This window comes from Mixophyes fleayi, chromosome 3 (assembly GCF_038048845.1).
Source record: "Mixophyes fleayi isolate aMixFle1 chromosome 3, aMixFle1.hap1, whole genome shotgun sequence".
Classification (NCBI taxonomy): domain Eukaryota; kingdom Metazoa; phylum Chordata; class Amphibia; order Anura; family Limnodynastidae; genus Mixophyes; species Mixophyes fleayi.
In genome coordinates this window covers 168,518,968-168,540,581 of record NC_134404.1, presented here as the reverse complement: position 1 = coordinate 168,540,581, position 21,614 = coordinate 168,518,968, and the positions used below count along the sequence as shown (strand labels likewise).

Sequence of the window (21,614 nt, the reverse complement as noted above, 5' to 3'; positions counted from 1 at the left end):
TACCAAATTCTATCAATTTAATATATTCGCATCCGCGGATGCAAATTTCGCTTGTAGTGCTCTACGAGCGGGGCTTTCAGAGCGGTCCCACCCTTAGGGGGCTGCTTTAGAACGTCCCCATGGTAAGCAGTGTCCCCCAGACTGGATGAAAGAGAAAAGAGGATTTATATACTTATGTTAAATCCGTTTCTCTGATTCCGTCTGGGGGACACTGCGATCCCTCCCTTCTGCCTTTCCTCTGTATGCTCTTGGTTGATTGACCTATCTCCTTGGGGCTTTTTGAATTAACTGAGAAGGAAGAGGCGGGGGGATTGGGGAGGGGTCTGTCAGCAGTGCTAAAGATTAAATAGCTAGGTGCCAACTCGAGTGCTCCCCTCCACAACCCATGGTAAGCAGTGTCCCCCAGACGGAATCAGAGAAACGGATTTAACGTAAGTATATAAATCATCTTGTTTGTTTGTTTGTTTTTTCTGCTGCTTTAAAGGGAAGACAAACCAGTCCACCAAAGAATGCTTTCACTCTGCTCTCTAACTGCTTGTTTTCTCCTAGAGGCTGGAGCTTACCTGCTATCTGTGTTCTCTGAAAGCATCGGAGTAAAGAATTGAAATGTAATAAGAAAAAAAACAAAAAACGTCACATTAAAATTATATATAATGAGATGTCCTCAAAGCAGCTGATGCTTATCACAAGATACAAATATAGGACTAGTTACTGAAATGTAATGTTTTGCAACTGCTGTATCGCCATTATCTCATTGATTAATAGCAAGTCAATATGATAGATAATATTATGTGAATAATATGAGCGCACAACTGGTGAATGGCTTTGTTCCAAAGACCCAACCAGTGTGTATCTAGCAGAATTTTATTGATATTATCCCTTCTGTAAGAGCTTTCATTAATTGTTTAGTATCATTGTACATTGTAAATGTACTCTTCCCTCTCGATCTGTCTTTATTACCCTGTATTGCTTTATTACAATGTTTGTTCCCAATTGTAAAGCACTTTGGAATATTTTGGCTCTATATAAATGTTGATGGGATGATATTCGGTTCTTGGTCTTTGATTTGCAGTGAGGGTACTGGAGTGGTAGACCTCTCGGAAGGAGGAGACTTATCAACTTACTCAACAGTAATGCGTAGTGATGGCTCAACTCTGTACATTACCAGGTGTGCATATTTATTCAAAAACATTTCAGCTTCTGCATGTATTTTATATGCATGAATTAACATAAACTTGTGTATATCATGAACAAATATAATATCTAAGGAGGAAAGCTTAACTCCATTGTTGGTCTGTGTTCTCCAGTGTGCTTTGGAGACTGATTTACCAATACGTTTTTACACCCATTTACAACAGTATATATGACAGTAATTTAGGTTAATCATTTTCTTGTAAAATATGTGAAATACCACTGTCATGTTAAGTTAAATTACAGCATTGCAATGCGTGGATCGGAAAAGAAATGGGGACAATGTTATTTTAACACAATGAATAAAACATAATATTCTTTGCAGTTAACCTATGTGTATTTTAAAAAGAGAGTACACTTGAAAATTTTATAAATCACAATTCTATACTCTCCTATACCGTTTTTGTAGTACATATTTAAAAACATCCTTTTTTTTACTACATTTTTAATTGCTTTTGTAAATGGATTTATTTTCTTCCTGTGATTTCCAGGGACATAGCTGCTGCAATTGATCGAATGGAGAAATACAACTTTGATGAAATGGTCTATGTGGTATGCAATTTGATTATGAAGCTGCTGTGTTAATCTAAGCTTCTGTCTGCAAAATGATTTTACTGTAATCTGTTAAGTATACAATTGTTAGCTATTAATTTATAATGGCTGTATTATCTCCTTTAAGTCATGTTGGTAGTATAAACTCTAAGACTGAGAGAACATGAATGAACCATTGTACAATAATCTAAGTAATATGAAGCAGTGTTTTGCATGCTATATCTCTTATGTTAGGATATTTTCTCTTAAATAACTTAATATGTACTAATAAAAGTAAATTTTTCTCGGAAGAAGTGACTAAGTTAAATATCTCTCAGAAGAACACTTGCTGTAGACTTTAAATAAAAATGCTAAATTGTCAAAGGGCTTCCTTTCCCACTGTTTGAGGCTGACCTTTTTAGCACAACAGATGGCACAGCTACCCGATTGACACTTTTTTAGTTTGACTGTATAACTAAGATATATCTTTCAAGGGCTCCATTTTTCTTCATGACTAACTAGTATGTGCTATTCTGTGAAGACACATTATGGAGCTGTATCTTATACTATTACAGTACAGGTAATAATGGTAAGCTAAGAGGTGCCCGGGATTAATCAATGAAGCCAGTGTCTGCCAGGCAGTCCTGTGTCACAAACATCAGGGTCAACGTTACAACTTCCAAAAAATGGTAGTGTTAATATTAAACATTAGAGCGTGTGCAAAATGACTCCTGGGTTTGACACCATCGTAGAGCGAGACAGAATACTTACTAAAATGGAAATGAATATGTTGTGGTTTTTTTTCTGAAGACAGACAAAAGTCAGGAGAAGCATTTTCAGCATCTGTTCAAAATTTTGAAGATGATTGGGAAAGAAAAAGTAGACTGGTAAGAGCTGTTATATTTCCCTAGCTACTTGTAGACCTAATGTATTCAAAATATGTCATTGCAAAACAGAAACAGGCGTATGTTTAGGTCTCCCATGTGTCAGTTTTTCTTTAACTTAAACATGTGTCTAAATAATAATATTTAGAACCCAAAAGGTAACAATGTATTTTTTTTTTAACCAAATCAGAAGGATGGGCTAGTGTTCTTTTAAGGGGAAAAAATAAGTGCTCAATATTTGATAAATTGAAAGTTTATCCTATGCAAACACCCTTTTTTTTTTTTTTTTTTTTTTTTATACAAATAACTTCTATTCATGTGAAACTTACAATATTGTCTATTGAAAATTAATATATTACAATATGTTAAGATAGTATTAGTAATATATATTCTATACAATTAGTGGTTCTAAATTATATATTCAAGCTTCAAAATACATCGGATGATGGAATGAAAAGCAAAAAGAAAAAAACAACAAAATCCATTAAAATCACAATTCATAATAAATCGATTAGTTGTCTCCATCCACTCAGTCGTAGATATTTGAGATATGTTTATAAAGTGTTCTCTTGAAATATAAATTTCACAAATATGAGTTCAGACTAGTAACACAAGAGAAATTGGCACCAGAATTTGCTTTGAGACTGATCATTTTATATATGCTCCCTGCTTTGCAGTGCCAGAAAAAAACATTTACATAGATGTAGGTTTGAATGCTTTGAATACATTCAGCAGCAAGGCTGCTGAGACAACCTTTTGCTAGGTCATAATTGTATTTTACAGCTGTTTGGTACCTGACAGGTTTATTTACCCTTCTTGACAGCACCACCACAGAGAGATGAATCTGCCCCTTTACCTGTACAGAAATTAGTAATGGATAATGTGTTTCATGGCTGACCTTCAGGTTGGACAGAGCAGGGAACTATCTTTGTTTTTGTTTATTTTGTAAGAAGTCCTGTTTAGATACCTTAATCAGGGGTGGCCAACAGTCAGAGACCAAGAGCCAAAAAATATAGGCTCTGCAAAGGGCCAACTTTATATGTGTGTGTGTGTGTGTGTGTGCTGCGGAACTGGTGGTGCTATATAAATGATGATGATGCATATACATATACACAGTATAAACATGCAAAAAAGAAAATGTTCAACATCGCCAAAATGTTCAAAATAATTGTTAAATCAGTATAGCTCTGCACTGAACAGCTCTTACTTTACTGCTGTGTCCAGCGGAGGAGGGTTCAAAGGGTTACTTATAGTGTCTCCATAGTAGCTCATACTGCTACTGTATCTACAATCCCTCAGATCTCTTAATGTGATACTCTGACCCCTTTACATACCCCCCAACCACCACACATGCAATCAGATCTCCCCATATACTCCATACATGCCAATCAAACCTCCCCACATTCCACTACACACACACTCATCCTCCTTCCCTGATTGAATTGTCTGTGACACTGACCTCCCTGCATTGTTCTGCTATCGTCTGCTGACCCATTCTGTCAGTCTCTACATTGGTTGTCTGTTTTTCAAAGAATCCAATATAAAATTCTTCTACTAACATACAAGGCCATCAGCAAAATTGCACCAACATACATCTCCTCACTTGTCTCAAAATATTTCCCAACTCGACACTTCCGTTCTACACAAGATCTGCGTCTCTTCCACTCTCTTCCCTTCCTCCCATTCTCGGTTACAGGACTTTTTTGGACTGCGCCCACTTTATGGAATTCACTCCGTCGCACCACAAGACTTTCCTCTAGTCTTCAAATTTTCACCAACCCTATGACCAACATAGTTGTGTGACTGAGCATTCAGCCCACTAAATACTTTGTAACCTTTGCATTCTAGCTGGACAAATATTCAATATGATGTAGCACTTACCCTTGTGTATCAAACTCCCATTGTCCCATAGATTGTAAGCTTGCAAGCAGGCCCCTCTTACGTCTCTGCATGTATGTATTTCCCAGTATTGTTTTATTACTGTTTGTTCCCAATTGTAAAGCGCTACGGAATCTGCTGGCGCTATATAAATAAAGATGATGATTGTTCAGAGGTGGTCACAAGATGTAGATGCTCTCGGTCAGTCGAGCAGCCCCTGCCGGCGCATGGACAACTATGCTTTGATGTTCCCAGCCAGGAACCACATTTCAAAGCTCAAAAAGCCACATGTGACTCTAGAGCCACAGGTTGGCCACTGCTGTTGTAGACTCTGCAGGATATTGTTTGAACAAGATGACATCTCTGGTGTTGAAATGGATAGTATGCTAGAGAAAATTGTAGATAAGAGATTTTCCTTGAGATGGGATAATCCAGAAAGTTCCTTTTTGTGGCCAAACCCCTCTCTCTGCTCTTCCTAGGAGTTTTAGAAAGAGCAGAGAGAGGGGTTTCAAACATCTTGTAAAAGATTTTTATTTGCCCCATACAATCGTTACATGGCTTTCAAGTCTTGATGCCAAGATTAGAATTTTTGTATTTTGTAGAGACATCCTTGAAGTAGAGAGATCAGAAGAATCTAAGAAAGAAATCCAGATCCTCAGGATCTATTGGAAATAACAGCAGATGTTGGTTGCTTTGGGTAGAGAGTGCATCGAGAGGAGTTTTTCACCCCAGGGAATTGGAAAACACACCAGAAAGTGTTGTGAAACCAAAGGGAATTGTTGGTAGTTTGGAAAATAGTGAAAACATTGAGATTAAAGATCTTTGAAAGCCATATGAGCATCCAGTCTGACAATATTACTACATTTACTTACCTGAACAAGAAAGAAGGTACACAAAGCAGGAGAGGCACATTCATTTTTCAGTGGCCAGAAATAGATGTTATCCATGACTGTTCATCTGCAGGGATGTCAGGATGGTGTAGCAGATTTACTGAGCAGCATACAGCTCATCTAGTCTGAACAGGATATTTTTCAAACAGTGTTTCAAAATTGGTGGCAACCAGAATTAATTTGTTTGCCTCAAAAATATGAAAACTCAAAATGAACCCGTGACTTCATCAGGAGTAGATAATCTTCTCCCTGGGTTATAGATTTTCCGACTCTAGCCCTAAATACAAAATTATTAAAACATGTCTTGGACAATTACTCTAATAATACCAATGTGACCAAACAGTAGATTGCAATGAACATTGCTTTTTCAGTAAGACAAGGTTTCATTAATCAGGGCCTTGTTTGACGCCCACATCTATGAACTCTGAATCTTGCACCATGGATCCTGAATGGTGCAGGCTGAAAAGTAAGGGTCTGAAAAACATATATAACCAAAAGCTCTGACATTTGTATTAAGATTTTGAAGATTTGTTTGGGTTTTTTTTTTTTTTTGCATAGAATTCCACACTGGAATCTTGTATTAGCAGGCTTAACTTTGACACTTTTTGAGCCATGAAAATACAATTATATATATAATATATATTTAGTGTAGTGATCAATGTTGATGTTGTTCTTCAATGATTATTTTTCATTCTCTCTTTTCTGGCACTTCACTATGCAATATGTGAAGTGTTTTTTTTCTTGGCCTGTAAAACCTTTTCATGTCACTTAGTTTCTTTGTCATCATTTCGTTTTAGCTGTCTGCATGTTCCATTTGGGCGAGTACAGGGAATGCACACAAGGAGAGGAGATGTGATTTTTCTGGAAGATGCTTTAGATGAAGCCCGCAAAAGGATGCTGAAAAATATGGCAACTGCTGAATGTAAGGCTGCACCAGTTACTGAACTTGCTAAAGAGTATGAAAACATAAGATTTCACCTTTATTGGCCAAGAAATGAACGTGATTTTGCTGAATTTTTTTTGCTTATTGCTGCTATTTTTTTTTTTTTTCATATACAAGTTTGTGTTCTTAATATTCAAACCTGGAACTTTGCCCCCATATTTAGGCTGGTTTTGTTGACAATCCCCGACCATCACTGTTAAACTCCATGACCACATTCTCCACCGCATTATTACTGTGTAAATAAATATATATATTGCATTACATCCTGCACCTCTAGCAATTCTCAGGCAAAAATTGCATTTAGCAATTTACACGTGATTTCCGATATGGATAGGCATGCTTTAGTAAATCTGTTTTGTGGTCGGGATGTCTGAGAGTAATCCTGTCCCATAATTTGTAATTATTGTGTGAATTGATAGTAGTAGTAGTAGTAGTAGTAGTAGTAGTAGTAGTAGTAGTAGTAGTAGTAGTAGTAGTAGTAGTAGTAGTAGTAGTAGTAGTCTTTGCAATTTCTGTTTTGTTTTTTGAGGTGGGGGGTTGTTTAAGTGACTCTACAGGCTTTGCCATTTGTAGCTGCTACCTTCGTAAATATGTGCTTGTTCCCAGCTATGGTCCTATCTTGTCATCACCATTGACTTTCTGGTTCCTTGTGCATCTACCAAGTGTCCAGGTGAAGGACACGATCTGCCTGCATTGCAATAGCTAATCCCTTCCAAGCATGTTCATATAATATTAATTACGTATAATGTTCTAATCAATGAGGCTGTGGCACAAATGGACTCAAATATGCTTAATTTTTCCTATCAAGATGGTCATCATCAACTTGACAGTTTATGTGCTGCTGTGAAAATAATACAAAATTGAACTTCAACTTGGCAGAGAAAAACATACTTTCATTTGTGTATCGTAATTAACAGTTGTGCAGACACACTATACAACACATCATTCTTGTGTATCAAGAGATAGTGATCCAGTGTATTAAATAAAATATACGGTAGTACTGGGAGTTAGTTTGTATATATATTTTGATTTAAATGTTTGTCTTTTTGCAGCAAGCAAAACCACTGAGGACCCTGATGATACTGCTGAAAAAATTGGGGTTGCAGCTCTTATTGTACAGGTAAACCACACCATTGTTTTAAAGGAAAATTACAATTTTATTATTTTTTTATTGAAAAAACATAATTCTTAGCGACTGTACTATGGACTGTACACTCAAGTGCAATATTAAGAACATGTTATATGGACTTGGAGACCAAAATGCTGTGGAAGAAGCAGGGTACCAGTGAACAGTAGTTCACCCTTGAATACTGTGGTCAGAGAGGACTGAAGCTAGTGGGAGCGCAGCTATGATATATATACATTCAGTGTTACAGAGTGAACAATGCAGATGACGTGGCTTGCTTCTATAGGTCCAGACTTCGGGTGGGTCCAGGGTAAACAGGTCATAGGCTAGTTCAAACTAAAGAATCCAAAGGTGGGGGTCATCTCTCCAGGGGATGTGCTCCTTTCTTCCTGCCAAGTCTCCAGTTACAACTAGTCTATTAGCATTTTATAGTCAGCATCATATTAAAGGTTTATTCCCTAACATCAATAACTAGAGTATGCAATGTGCGATCTCTTCGCCGAATGCACCGGACAGCTGCTGATGTATAGGGGATTAGAATGATATCCGACATGACACATTTCCTATAACCTAAACCTTAAATAACCCTGAGGTGTACATATAATCATAACATATAAACTAATAGTAAACTAAATACTATCTGCTCATAAATCACTGTAGAATGGATTCAATATGAATTATATAAATAACGAAATGTTGTAATGCGAGTGTGTACATGCGTATTTTACCGTGCGATCGCAGTATGCCACGACCAATACAACAATATTAACCAATATACTTTCGTTCATCCAATTATACGACTTCGACAGCATGTCTAAGTCATTTGATGTATTGAGCCTATGTGTGTGTTCACTTTATATAGTAGCCTGTTTTTTTCAGTTTTAGTGTTGCCCGTTAATATTATTTTTCAGAATCCATGTTTTATTTTGTACTGCTGGTTATTATTATTTTTTGTGTTTCTCTTGTGTGTTTTTTGTTTTGGTTTTTTGTTTGTTTTTGTCTTTTAAAACTTTTTTTTATATTGTATTAGCATTTCTCTTTCATCCAGTCTGGGGGACACTGCTTACCATGGGTTGTGGAGGGGAGCACGGGAGTTGGCACCTAGATAGTTAATCTTTAGCACTGCTGACAGACCCCTCCCCTCTACAATCCCCCTGCCTCTTCCTGTTCAGTTTTTTTTAGGTGCCGATGGAGTTGGGCAGTGTTTTAGTACAGTTAGTGTTTTTTCACTTTATTTTACTTTATTTTATTTTATTTGATTCCTTTTTGATAGGAACTCCTTTTTTGGTGGCAGACCTGGGAGTGTGTTCTATTATAGAGAACACACTGAACAGAACAGCAGCGCAGGCACTGCTCTGTCAGATGAGAGCCAGAGGCTCTCACTGGCAGAGTAAATAGGGTGCCTGAATACAGAGTGACAGGCGGTCTCTCCGGACCGCTGTCACTCTTGGGGCCTCCCCGATAACCGGCGCTGCCACTGCGGGCATGGAGTGCCGGTTATCGGAAGAAACAAAATGCCGGCGGCCATCTTGGATTCCGCGGAGGAGAGAAATCAGAAAGGGGCCATACCAAGATCCCCCCCTCATACATAGGAGGGGGCATCGGGGTGCTAATCCGCTGCGGAGACCTCAATTGAGGTCTCCACTACTCTGCCATATACCACCTTTTTATTTTTATAATGGTGGCCTCTAAAGATCTACAGAGAGACAGCATTATCAGAGGCGGGGGAGCTAAGACATAGAGCTCCCCTGCCTTCCAGAGAAAAAAGGACACAGATCAGAGGGAGTAGGCACCAGGACACTGCTGTTGGACTTCTCCCCTGTTTGGCCTGTGGGCTAAGTATCTGATTTATTTAAACACATATTACTGTATTTGCTGACTGCAAAGTGGGCTAGTAGGGGTTATATTATAGTTCTCCTACTTGCCAATATATTATTTTGTTGTTTTAACAAATTACAAGTACAACTTTTATGTCAGATTAGTTGATTACTTGTTTTTTTTCCACTGTTCTCTCTCAGTTCTCTCTGTCTCTCTCAGCTAAATTAACTATTTAAGGCTGTGTGTTGGTGTGCCTTCCTTTATATAAAAAATGACAGATAAAGGAAAGGGCCCTATAGCAAAGTATTTTACATGTTCAAGACGTAATGTAAAATTACCATGTGGGCAGAAGGACCCGTTGGCGCTCTGCTCTGTCTGCGAAGCAGGGGATCCCCCTGCGCAAACCCAGCATATTCCAGCCCCACTAATGGAGGAACCAGCCTTGGTGGCCTCCCTGACACGGTCAGTTTCCTCTTTAGCAAAGATGGTTTCACAATCCAATCAATTGCTATTTAGTGTGGCAGTCTCGGTGGCTAATAATGCTAGTTCATTAGACCTCCCTGCTTCCACAGGTTCTATTGGAACGTCTTTACCAGGACCTTCCTCATTGCTTACAGACCAGGCCCCTGTTCCTACAGAACCGGCATGGTCCACAGCATTTATAAAGGGTTTGGACAAGCTAAACCAGTTACTTGAATCCCCAAACATCCCGCCTGCTAAAAGAAAGCGGCTTAGTTCTGCTAATCCCCTTTTGGTCCTTTCAGACTTGGAGGGGTTTTCAGAGGAGGAGGGGGAAATAAATTCTGATCCTGACCAGGTTCAACCTTTGGAACAGGAAGAGAACATTAAAAGCGAATTAATAGATGATTTGGTTTTAGCGGTTAGACAGGCGTTGGACCTCCCAAAACCAAAGGATCCTACTCCTAGGGACAGAAGTCTGTTTAAGAAGGCCAAGAGGAAGGCTATCCGTTTTCCCGCTTCTGTAGAACTCAGAGAGATTGCAGAGGGAGCCTGGAAACAGCCTGATAGAAGGTTCTCTGTATCCATTGCAGGAGGAAGACGTGGCTCGCTGGGAGAGTATTCCTAAGGTGGATATTCCAGTAGCCCGTTTGGCCAGACACACTTTACTACCAGTCCCAGGTTCAGCAACTCTGCAGGATGCCACTGATCGCAGAGTGGAATCCCAGCTGAAATCTATATTTGTGGCAGCGGGTTCTTCCTTTAGGCCCACATTTGCTTCAGCTTGGGTTGCTAGAGCCATGGAAGCAGGTGCAAACCAACTGGCAAAGGCCTTACAGGACTCTGATTTACTTCCCCTGGCTTTACATTTGAAAGAGGCATCGGGGTACCTTTATCAGGCAGCCCAGAACTCAGCGTCTGTGTCCTCCTCTATTCAGGCTGCATCTATTTCAGCAAGAAGAACGTTATGGCTAAAATCCTGGGAAGGAGATTCGGAATAAAAAAAAAGTCAGTTGAAACCATTCCTTTTTCAGCAGCAGGTTTGTTCGGCCCGGAATTGGATACTATGATCTCCCAGGCAACAGGGGGCAAAAGCACTTCCTTGCCGGTATTCTCTAATAGGGGCCGGACCCCTCGGGTCAGCTCCTTTCGTCAGCTCTTTAGGGGGAACTCCTTGCCCAGGGGACAGTCATTTAGAGGTAGACAACCAAATGCTCGAGGCTCCTCTGTCAGGGGTAGATCCTCGTTTGCAGCTAGGCACCAGGCCTCCAAGACCCAGGAGAAGCCGGCGTCCTGACGACCACTCTATTCTGCCGGAGGTGGCGCCAGTGGGGGGACGTCTGTCTTTGTTTCAGGAACAGTGGGCAGCGTCCTCCCAAGACCCTTGGATTCGGGGCATTATATCAAGGGGGTACATGATGGACCTGCTGGGCCCGGTACCACATCGTTTCTTCATAACCCCGCTACCCCGAGATCCAACAAGAAGACGGGCAATACAGGCCTGTGTCGCCTCTCTTCTTTCGCAAAGAGTCATCTGCAGGGTCCCAGACGACCAGAAGGGACAGGGGTTTTATTCAAATCTGTTTCTGGTCAGGAAGCCGGACGGGTCCTTTCGACCCATCTTAAACCTAAAGAACCTCAATGTGCACTTGCGGGTGGACATATTTCGGATGGAATCCCTGAGGTCGGTAATAAACGGCTTAGAGAACGATCAGTTTATGGCTTCCATAGACATAAAAGACGCATACCTCCACATTCCCATTTGGAGCGACAGTCAGTCCCTCCTAAGATTCACAGTGGGGTCCTCCCACTATCAGTTTCGGACCCTTCCCTTTGGCCTCTCCACAGCTCCGAGGGTCTTCACGAAGATCATGTCAGTAATGGCAGCGTGTCTTCACTTAAGGGGAGTTCAGGTCATGCCTTATTTGGACGATCTGCTCATCAAATCCTCCCCAGAGATTTGCTTACGTCAGCACTTATCCCTCACCTTGGCGGTTCTCGAGAGCCATGGGTGGCTGATAAACTTCAAGAAATCCCAGGTGGTTCCGTGTCAACGCATGGTTTTCCTAGGGCTCATCATGGACACCAGTGAGCAAAAGGTGTTCCTGCCTGCCGAGAAGATCAGTTCAATTCGGAGTATAACATCTCAGGTCTTATCTTCTCCCAGCCCCTCAATTCACTTGTGCATGCGGCTGCTGGGAAAGATGGTGGCCTCCTTCGAGACCATCCTCCTTCGATTGGGCTCATTCTTGGTGCTTCCAGTGGGTTCTGTTGACAAAATGGTCAGGATCCCACCTACGCTTGGATCTCCAGAGGATCTCGCAGTCTCCGAGGGCGAGAGAATCGCTTCAGTGGTGGCTGAATCAGGATCACATGGCAGTGGGCAGGTCCTTTGCTCCATTGTCATGGATCATAGCCACAACAGACGCCAGCCTGAGAGGTTGGGGGGCAGTAGTCCTGCACCTCAGGCTCCAGGGGCTCTGGTCAGTTCAGGAATCGGCCTTATCAATCAACACGTTAGAATTGAAGGCAATTCTTTTAGCTCTCCGGGGGGCCCAAACTCTTCTTCAGGGCCACCCAGTCAGAGTTCAGTCCAACAATGCCACGGCTGTGGCATATGTCAACAGACAGGGAGGAACCAGGAGTGCAGCTGCAATGCGAGTGGCAGCTCAGATATTCCTTTGGGCAGAACAGTATGTTCCAGCAATCTCGGCGGTGTTCATTCCAGGAATAAAAAATCGGGAGGCCGATTACCTCAGTCGCAATGCAATGATGCCTGGGGAGTGGTCCCTCCACCCGGAAGTATTTCAGTCTCTAGTTCAGAGGTGGGGTCTTCTGGATATAGATCTCATGGCCTCCAGACACAACAAAAAAGTTCACAGGTATTGCGCAAGGGCAAGAGACCCCTTAGCGGTAGTGGTGGACGTGATGTCCATGTCATGGGAATTCAGGTTGGAATATCTGTTTCCCCCGATTCCCATGCTTCCTCGAGTACTCAGACGAGTGAGACAAGGCGGCCAGCCGGTGATTCTAATAGCTCCCTCATGGCCGCGTCGAGTGTGGTACGCAGACATAATATCCATGGCGGTAGGACAAGGATATCGTCTTCCGTCACGAGACAACCTTCTTCTACAAGGCCCCTTTCGTCACCAGAATTTACCTCAGCTCAGTTTAACGGCATGGCTGTTGAAGCCAGCCTCTGGAGAGCTAGGGGTTTTTCCCCCAGTGTAGTGAACACTATGATGCGAGCTCGAAAACCGGTTTCGGCTCGCAAATATCATCGTATTTGGCGAGCATATATTAGATGGTACAAAAATAAGTCCTGTCACACATCTTCTTTTCATCTACCTCGCTTATTGGCCTTTCTTCAGGATGGGCATTAAGCAGGGCTCCGTTTAGGTTCATTAAGAGTTCAGGTTTCAGCGCTTTCAGTTTTCTTTCACCTGAAGTTAGCGGACGTCAGGACTTTTTTTCAGGGAGTCTTACATATTCAGCCTCCTTACGTTCCGCCTACAGCACCATGGGATCTTAACCTGGTACTGGATATGCTTAAAGGGCCTCCTTTTGAGCCATTACCTACGGCAGATTTTAGGTGTCTTACCTGGAAGGTCGTCTTTCTTTTAGCTATTGCATCTGCACGTAGGGTTTCAGAATTAGGAGCTCTGTCTTGCCGGGAACCATATCTGGTTTTCCACGAGGACAGAGCGGTGTTAAGAACCTTCCCTTCCTTCGTTCCAAAAGTAGTTTCGGCTTTCCATCTGAACCAGGAAATTGTAGTTCCGGTCTTTTCATCTTCTTCCCATTCTGATCAACAGTCTATGGAAAAGTTAGATGTGGTTAGGGCTCTCCGCATTTATGTAAAAAAAAACTTCTCAGATTAGACGTACAGATTCTCTGTTTGTTCTTTATGATTCTAATAAAAGAGGCTGGCCAGCCTCTAAACAGTCCATTGCAAGATGGATTACGGCAACCATTAAGCAAGCTTACATAAAGGCTAACCGTTCTGTGCCAGAGACTTACGGCCTATTCCACCAGATCGGTAGGGGCGTCATGGGCAGCGAGAAATGGGGCTTCTGCAGACCAGCTTTGCAGGGCAGCCACCTGGTCCTCTGTCCACACCTTTACAAAATTTTATCTTTACAAAATTTTATCAGTTTAATGTATTTGCATCTGCGGATGCAAATTTCGCTCGAAGTGCTCTACGAGCGGGGCTTTCAGAGTGGTCCCACCCTTAGGGGGCTGCTTTAGAACGTCCCCATGGTAAGCAGTGTCCCCCAGACTGGAGAAAAGAGGATTTATGTACTTACGTTAAATCAGTTTCTCTGATTCCGTCTGGGGGACACTGCGATCCCTCCCTTCTGCTTTTCCTCTGTGTGCTCTTGTTTGATTGGCCTTTTCTCCTTGGGCTTTTTAATTAACTGAACAGGAAGAGGCAGGGGGATTGTAGAGGGGAGGGGTCTGTCAGCAGTGCTAAACTTAACTAGCTAGGTGCCAACTCGAGTGCTCCCCTCCACAACCCATGGTAAGCAGTGTCCCCCAGACGGAATCAGAGAAACGGCTTTAACGTAAGTACATAAATCCTCTTTTTCCTTCTTGTTAAGGTATAAAACATTAGACTAATACAATTCGCTTGTGACCATGCATATGCTTGTATACCACAACGTGTTAAGCCTTTTCTAGTGTTGGTAATAGATTTTGACAATACAGTTTGACTGGGCCATAAAGAACCTCTCGCGCTTTTATTTTTGTAAAGCTGCCTCCAAACATTCCATTCTGGAGTTCTTGGTCAACCAATGCAAGATGATCTTCTGTGTGACCGAAAGTAGTATGAAAAAGCATACTTTTGTCTCCAACAAAATGTTAAATAGCCAATTTAGCTGTCAATTGGGCAGTCATTTTCAAGTCTATCTCTAGCATATAATGTTTTTTTCCCAAAGTCCTTTAATTAAATAATATTGCTATAAATTACTGTATATGTCTGCCCTGGGGCATTTATTATTATTTAATTCACCCACATATTGTGTAGCGCTGTACATTGAGGAGATAATGATGCAAACATTATGTGCAATGACATGAAACAAGGTAAATATGGCCCTGCCCAGATGAGTTTACAATCTAAAAGGTGTGGGGAACACTTGATACATTAGGTAGTAAAATAACAAATTTAGTTGTTGGTGTGTGTGGCGTCTATTACCAGCTACTGATATTAAAGCAGCCATTTGCGCCATTTTTGCACAGCTACTGGTGGCGTGGTAAGTGGGAGTCAGTAGAGGTAGGGAAAGTGGACACATGAAAGATGAACTAGTCATTGTAGAAATGTATCATTAATTTATCCAAAACTAAACTTGGTAAAACAATTTTATATATAATAACATTCCGGAGACTGGTATAACTTGAACTGTCTTTTGGTTTTATTCAAGATATTATTGAAGGCGTTTGGGTATAAGGATTTATACACTTTGATAACGCCTTCCTTGTAAATAACGAAATAATGTTAATTTTAAGGGCATTTAACTTGCCGGTTCCAGAATAGATTATGTTCTTTATTTTCATGGAAGGGAACTAGCAAAATTTACCCCACCCTGCAAGGTCATGGATACATACATACTGGTCTATCATGCACTATGTAGGCTCTTTTTTCCAGGGGACATAAACAATATCATGCAGCCTCATAGTCCTTTACTAGTGCATCATGTCACTTTTTAGTCTAATTGTGTAACACATAGATTTAGCATGCTCATGTATAGCCACAATAATTTATGAAAGAATAAGTATAGTGAATTAAAGATTTTGGGTGGAAAAAATGGGTACTCTCCTAGGAAAACTGGGAGACATGGGAGTCCTACTTAAAGCCCAATCCATGCCGCTATATAATCATACCACCTTAAAGCCACATTCACTGCAGCAGGGAGGGTTGTTTATTGATATTCTAGTGTCCCTCTCCTCTGATCAGTCTTGGTGCTTGCAAAACCCTTCTCGCATCCACGCTCAGAGATTCCGGACAGCAACTCAGTCTTGACATCTGCAATGTATTGTGTGGCCATATTTTCATTATAAGAGCCACAGTGTTGTGTGAAAATTTTGTGACAAAGCACTAGAAGGAGCAAGAGGGAGCACCTGTCATTGGCCCTTGCTCTGCTATATGCAGGGAGGGTATTTTTTATTTTTTTTTTCTTCCATAATGCATAGCGTAATATAAATTTACATATCAAGTTTCAGACCATCACAATTGTTATCCCTTCGTAAACCTGTTACATAATGTAACTATTTTAGTCAAAGTAGTTAATATGTAATAATTATGTAGCCTAAAATCCTTGCATCGATGACTGCCTTGTAAAGACTGGCCTGTAGGAAGTAATTAATCATCCTGTTTAACAGTCAGTATATAGTAGCACAGAAGTGGGCAACTTATTGAACAGATCAACTGTTGTACATGTGTTCATGGTGTGGCATAAGTAAGTGCATTGATAGAATTATGGGAACCATGATCCTACTAATATGTTATCTGAAGAATGATGTCTGAAATCTGCATTACTTTTATTCATGTGACCCTGGTTCACAGATTGTCCTATCCAGGCATATGTGTTGCTATGGTTGGATATGGTCTTTAGTTGTCATCTGTTATATTGAAAGCACTCTTCAAATTTTTTTTTTTCATTTTAGGATTTTAAGGGTCCTCTTGTGTCGGATTACCATTTTAATTGGGATCAAGCACTCCAGAGTTGCGGAGACACTGGTGTCTTTTTGCAGTATACACATGCACGACTGCACAGGTGATTTGGTGATATATATTTGGAGTTTTAATAACTGCATCTGTGTTCTAGTTTAAAAATAGTCTACAAAGTTATTTTGTGCTTATGTTCATTTTACTTTATGGCTAATAAAATAGAATGGATACTCCAAATGTATCTTTCTCGTTCATCCAATTTGGGCGACGCTGCTAACCATGGGCTATAGAGCTTCAAACTGAACCTCATTTGTATCCTGTCTCCCCCCTCTCTAAACCACTCCATGCATATCTCCTGAGTTTTTTTTAAAGTGCCTCGTGGAGTAGGGCACACTGTTCTCAGTGCAGGACCTCCGATGGCCGGGGTATTGGTCAGGTGGAGGCTACTACAGAGGTAAGCCCTGCACTGGGGATTTACATGGTTGAGGGGATCCGTCCTGTAGACAGCGTGCTCTGTCCTTACACAGAAAAGCTTGTCTGATTTTGACAGGCTTAGCCATTTCTATACTTACAGAGAAAATTCTCTGAATGGGAAAAATGCATATATGTATATATTTTTATGTATATTGCTTCTCTGTAGATTGTTTGACTGTATTGCCAGTGTTACAGCACTATAATCTATGCCTCAGACAACAGTCTACACCAAGCCCAATCTGTCATCATATTACTGTTCTCTACATTTTGTATTGTGCTATGCTACAGTTCCAGTTATCTTACAGTTTATTCATAATGTCTGTAATGACATTTTTTTCAGGCCACTTTATTAATTGCATTCTGTTTTGGTCATGGTACTCTATGGTATTGTATAGTGTCCTATCGCGGTACTCTCTCCTACTCATATAATTGAGTAATAGGTTATTTGTCCTATTATTAAGTCACTGTACTCTCTCTCATTTTGATTTAATACTGATTTTATTTGGCTACTGTGTTCTGTCACCGTATTGTCCCCCTGACAAGGTTTTGAGTACTGACTTATTTAACCACTGTGTCCTGTCACGGTACTTTCTCCTGCTCTGGTTATTGAGCACTGATTTACTTGTCCTTTTGGCTCTTTAACTGTACTCTCTATATTAATATTGAGTACTGTCTTTATTTGGCCAGTGTCATGTCTCTGTACTCTCCTGAGATGTCACTGTACACTTGTTATTGATATTGAATACGGACATCATTTTCCCTTTGTGTTTGGTCGCCATACTCTCTCCTTTTATAATTATTAAGCACCTAATTATTTATCTTCTATGTCCTGTCACAGTACTTGATTCTGTTTATGATATTGAGTACTAATTTTATTGGGCTACTGTGTCCTGTCATTTTACTCTCTCCTAATAAGTAGTATATTGATTACTGACCTTACTTGGCTAGTGAGTTCAGCCACTATACTCTCTATACACTTTTTGAGTACTAATGTTATCTAACCATTGTGCTCTGTCACGGTACTTTCCCAGGTAAGGTTAGTGAGTACTAAGTTGTTAGCCATCGTAGTTGCTGCATGTTTAGTGCTAATTCAACATATAGGTACTACCTTCATTACACACTGTGGAGTCAGATTCCGCACTAGCGCCTTAAACTTATATTGTGCTATTGTGCAGTATATGCAGATGTTCATAAATATAAATTATATTCTTTGCTTGTCTGTTCACCTCCTTTCCTAGGTGGTGTTTCTACGGTTTAACTTGTTCTCTCTTGAGCAGGTCAGAAAACGGGACTACTTTCAGATCCAAGGCTTCTGGAAGAAACATAATTATTTTTTCCATGCCTTCCAAATGCCAGACTAGGTTTCCAAATGTATGTTTCGTAAACAGTGTTTGAAGTGTGGTTTGTGAAAGAGAGGGACATATCATAGGAAGAGCTCCTTCACGGACCCTCCTTCTCTGGTAGTCATACTACACTGGTTATACCACTCTATAGCAGTGACCCAGGAGTCCCCTGGGATCCAACACCTTGAAGAGCTGGTCTGGACTTTGGCTCAAGATTCTTCCTCACTGGTACAATTGGGGGACTTGTTCATCCAACAAGTCCTGAAAGCCTCAGGGATCCGCCCAGGCTTCCTGGGCGATTTAAAACTGGTACCATCCTCTCACGAGATTCTAAAAAGGGAGACTCTGTTAGGAGGATGGGAGGACAACTCTTCTAATAGTCTGTCTGTCTAGAGCTGGTGGTAGTGCTTCACCAAAACCTCAATATTCAGGATTCAGAGGAGCCTGTGGTGCAGTATGTTGTAATTTACAGAAACACAGTCCTTCCGTCCGCTGTGCAGTTGCTGGAGCTCTGGCGCGTTGCCTGGTAGAATCCAGGCATCGTATAGGATGTCTCAAGGTCCTTAATGTTTCAGTCCACTCCCCTAGCGGTAGACAATATGGACAAATGGTAGAGTTCACCTGAGTGGATGCTTCCATTGCCATTTGGAAAATTTTAACATTTTCCTTTCGATTTCTGTTGCATCCACTTTAGTGTTGCCAACCAGATGCATGACCTAGCTTAGTCTGGCAGGTACAAGGGAACTGGAAACCTTCCATTGAGGGTCTGTCCTCTTCAGCCAGCTCGGGACAGAATCTTCTCATTCTCCCTCTCTCTCCCTCTATCCCAGTCTAGGTTCAGATCAAATGCGTGAACAGATCAGGGTGTGTTTCCTCTCTAGGAACAGAGAGGTGATCCTAACCTGGTGAGGGTAGGATGCTCCCTTGTCGTTCACTTAGAATTCCAGTGTGGGTTCTTCCCCCTCCCAGGAAAGTCTGAGATGGGGACCTTTCCGTATTCTCTATATCCCAGACTGGGTGACCTCCAACCTTGATGTGTTGCAGGGGCAAAACTCCACATTTATTCCAGCTCTGGGACAAGAAGTGATGATCTTCACACACTAGGCGGTATAGTTACTAAACTGCGGGTTTGAAAAAGTAGAGCTGCTACCTATAGCAACTAATCAGATTCTAGTTATTTATTTAGTACATTCAACAGAATGACACCTAGAATTGATTGGTGTCTATAGGCAACATCTCCACTTTTTCAAACCCGCAGTTTAGTAAAAATACCCCCAGATGTGGTTACAGTTGAGGATGCAGTGGACATTACCATCCTCACGTAGAACAGCTAGCTTCTTGTTCGTATCTCATGCCAGAGAGGATGTCCGTCAACAGAATCAGCAGTAGCTTAACACTATAATTCACCAGGCTTGTCTGTAAGTGAGACTCTGGTTCTGGATAATAATCCAGCCTCTCTACAAGACCAGTGAGCTCCTCTCTTGCCTGCATGGCATAAAACATTGATTAATCTTTGTGTCTGCAACCTGGTGCTCCGCCCATACCTTTTCTATATTGTAATGGCTCCTTGCCTTGGTTTTCAAGGACGTCAACTTCGAGCAGTTGTCTAAGCGTGCCCTTCCCTAGAGGCATCTTTGGAACATCACCATATTTAGTAGTGTCCCCCAAATTGGATGAATGTCAAAAGGGGATTTTTGCGCTCACCGTAAAATCCATTTCTCTGAATCCATTTGGGGGGCTTTGCAATCTCGCCTCCTTACTCAGTTTGAGTAATGTTCTTCTTTAAGTGGTTCTTTAAGTCCTATCCTATGGGCTTTGTTAGTGTAAAAAAACAAAAAAAAAACAACTGAGGAGATATGCATAGAGGGGTAGGAGACAGAATACAAATGAGTTTCAGTGTGAAGAGTGCCGACTATGCCAGCACAGTGCCCTCTTTACCCCATGATTAGTAGTGTCCCCCCCAAATGGATTCAGAGAAATGGATCGTTCGGTGACTACAAAAATTCCCTCTTATTAGCGTTTGGATTAGGTTTTGACGAGCATTGTACCGAATCTGAAACCTGCTTTCCATAGTAAAGCAGTAGCTTAAATTATTATAACTGTTATTGTATTTCCTGGAAGGCATAATGCTGTGTTCATCGCCTTACAAATTGTAGCAAAATAAAATCTCTGGTTTGGTTTGTGTAAACCGTTTATGTCTGAATCCCGAGCATCTCTATAAATCAGTTTATTTCTCTATCTATGGAGTCATGCTTAAATCTTGTGTTGTCTTCGTATATTAACTGTACTTGGTGACATTGTTGTGAAAATACTTTGGTGTAGGCTGCATAGGACAACATTTTGTAGGGTTTGCAGTTGTTCTCCCTCTATCCATGTGGATTAAAGTGAGTGGAAACTAGCAGCTGCTACCACTATTTGTGGTAAACTTCTGTGTATGCAGGAGAGCATCTGGGATTAATAAAGGACACCTGTTTTGTTGACAGCTTACTTGCTTTATGGAATACAAGAGATGAAGAAGAGTTCAATGTGGCCTGTTTGCAGGATCCTTCTGTTATCTCCACTTTGCAGCATCTTCTCAGGTAAATTCTCTCATTCCGCTTTTATTATGCTTAACCATGGGAGACCTTTATTATTTTTATTATCACCATTTATTTATATAGCGCCACTAATTCTGCAGCACTGTACAGAGAACTCACTCACATCAGTCCCTGCCCCATTGGAGCTTACAGTCTAATTCCCTAACACACACACACAGACTATGGTCAATTTGTTAGCAGCCAATTAACCTACCAGTATATTTTTGGAGTGTGGGAGGAAACCGGAGCACCTTTAGGAAACCCACGCAAACACGGGGAGAACATACAAACTCCACACAGATAAGGCCATGGTTGGGAATTGAACTCATGACCCCAGTGCTGTAAGGCAGAAGTGCTAACCACTTAGCCACCGTGCTGCAAACTAATCGAAAGGGGCATTGTCTATAGCACCCACTCAGACTTTTGGGGAAATCAAGTTACATTGATAAGCTGTCCATCTTCTTAGCCAATTCCCCTTGGCCAGAATGCAATTCATGTAAGTGCAAATCTGAATGTAATCTTTTTTTATTTTAAACTGTTTTTGCTTGTTATGTCAAATTTATTAATTGTTTATTCATTATTTTTCTTTATATCTGAATGCCCTGTACTTTTTGTATATTAAATCTATAATTTAATAAGTAGCGTCATTGATACTCTAAAGAATCCATTGCCTGCTTAGAAGAGAGATTGCTCGACCAGGTTAACCCTTGGAATGCCAGTGTGTGATTTGTTGATACATTTGATTAACAACCTGTGTGTGCTTGTATTTGCATTTGTGTAACAGTCTGGAGGTGTGAAGAGTTAACCCTGTGTGTGTTGGTGTGAGTCTTGTTA

At 41.1% G+C, this 21,614-nt stretch overlaps 1 protein-coding gene across 4 annotated transcripts in view; it reads left to right on the top strand.

Annotated features, from left to right (window-relative positions):
* Positions 1-21,614, top strand: part of RARS2 (arginyl-tRNA synthetase 2, mitochondrial) — a 57,933-nt gene that overhangs the window by 32,010 nt on the left and 4,309 nt on the right. For all 4 annotated transcript variants that reach the window (XM_075202755.1, XM_075202753.1, XM_075202756.1 and 1 more), the window contains 7 exons: positions 1,073-1,168; positions 1,683-1,743; positions 2,533-2,609; positions 6,172-6,296; positions 7,370-7,437; positions 16,384-16,493; positions 20,688-20,783. In XM_075202755.1, the coding sequence (XP_075058856.1) occupies positions 1,073-1,168; positions 1,683-1,743; positions 2,533-2,609; positions 6,172-6,296; positions 7,370-7,437; positions 16,384-16,493; positions 20,688-20,783 (633 nt within the window). The remainder of the gene's footprint in view (positions 1-1,072; positions 1,169-1,682; positions 1,744-2,532; positions 2,610-6,171; positions 6,297-7,369; positions 7,438-16,383; positions 16,494-20,687; positions 20,784-21,614) is intronic.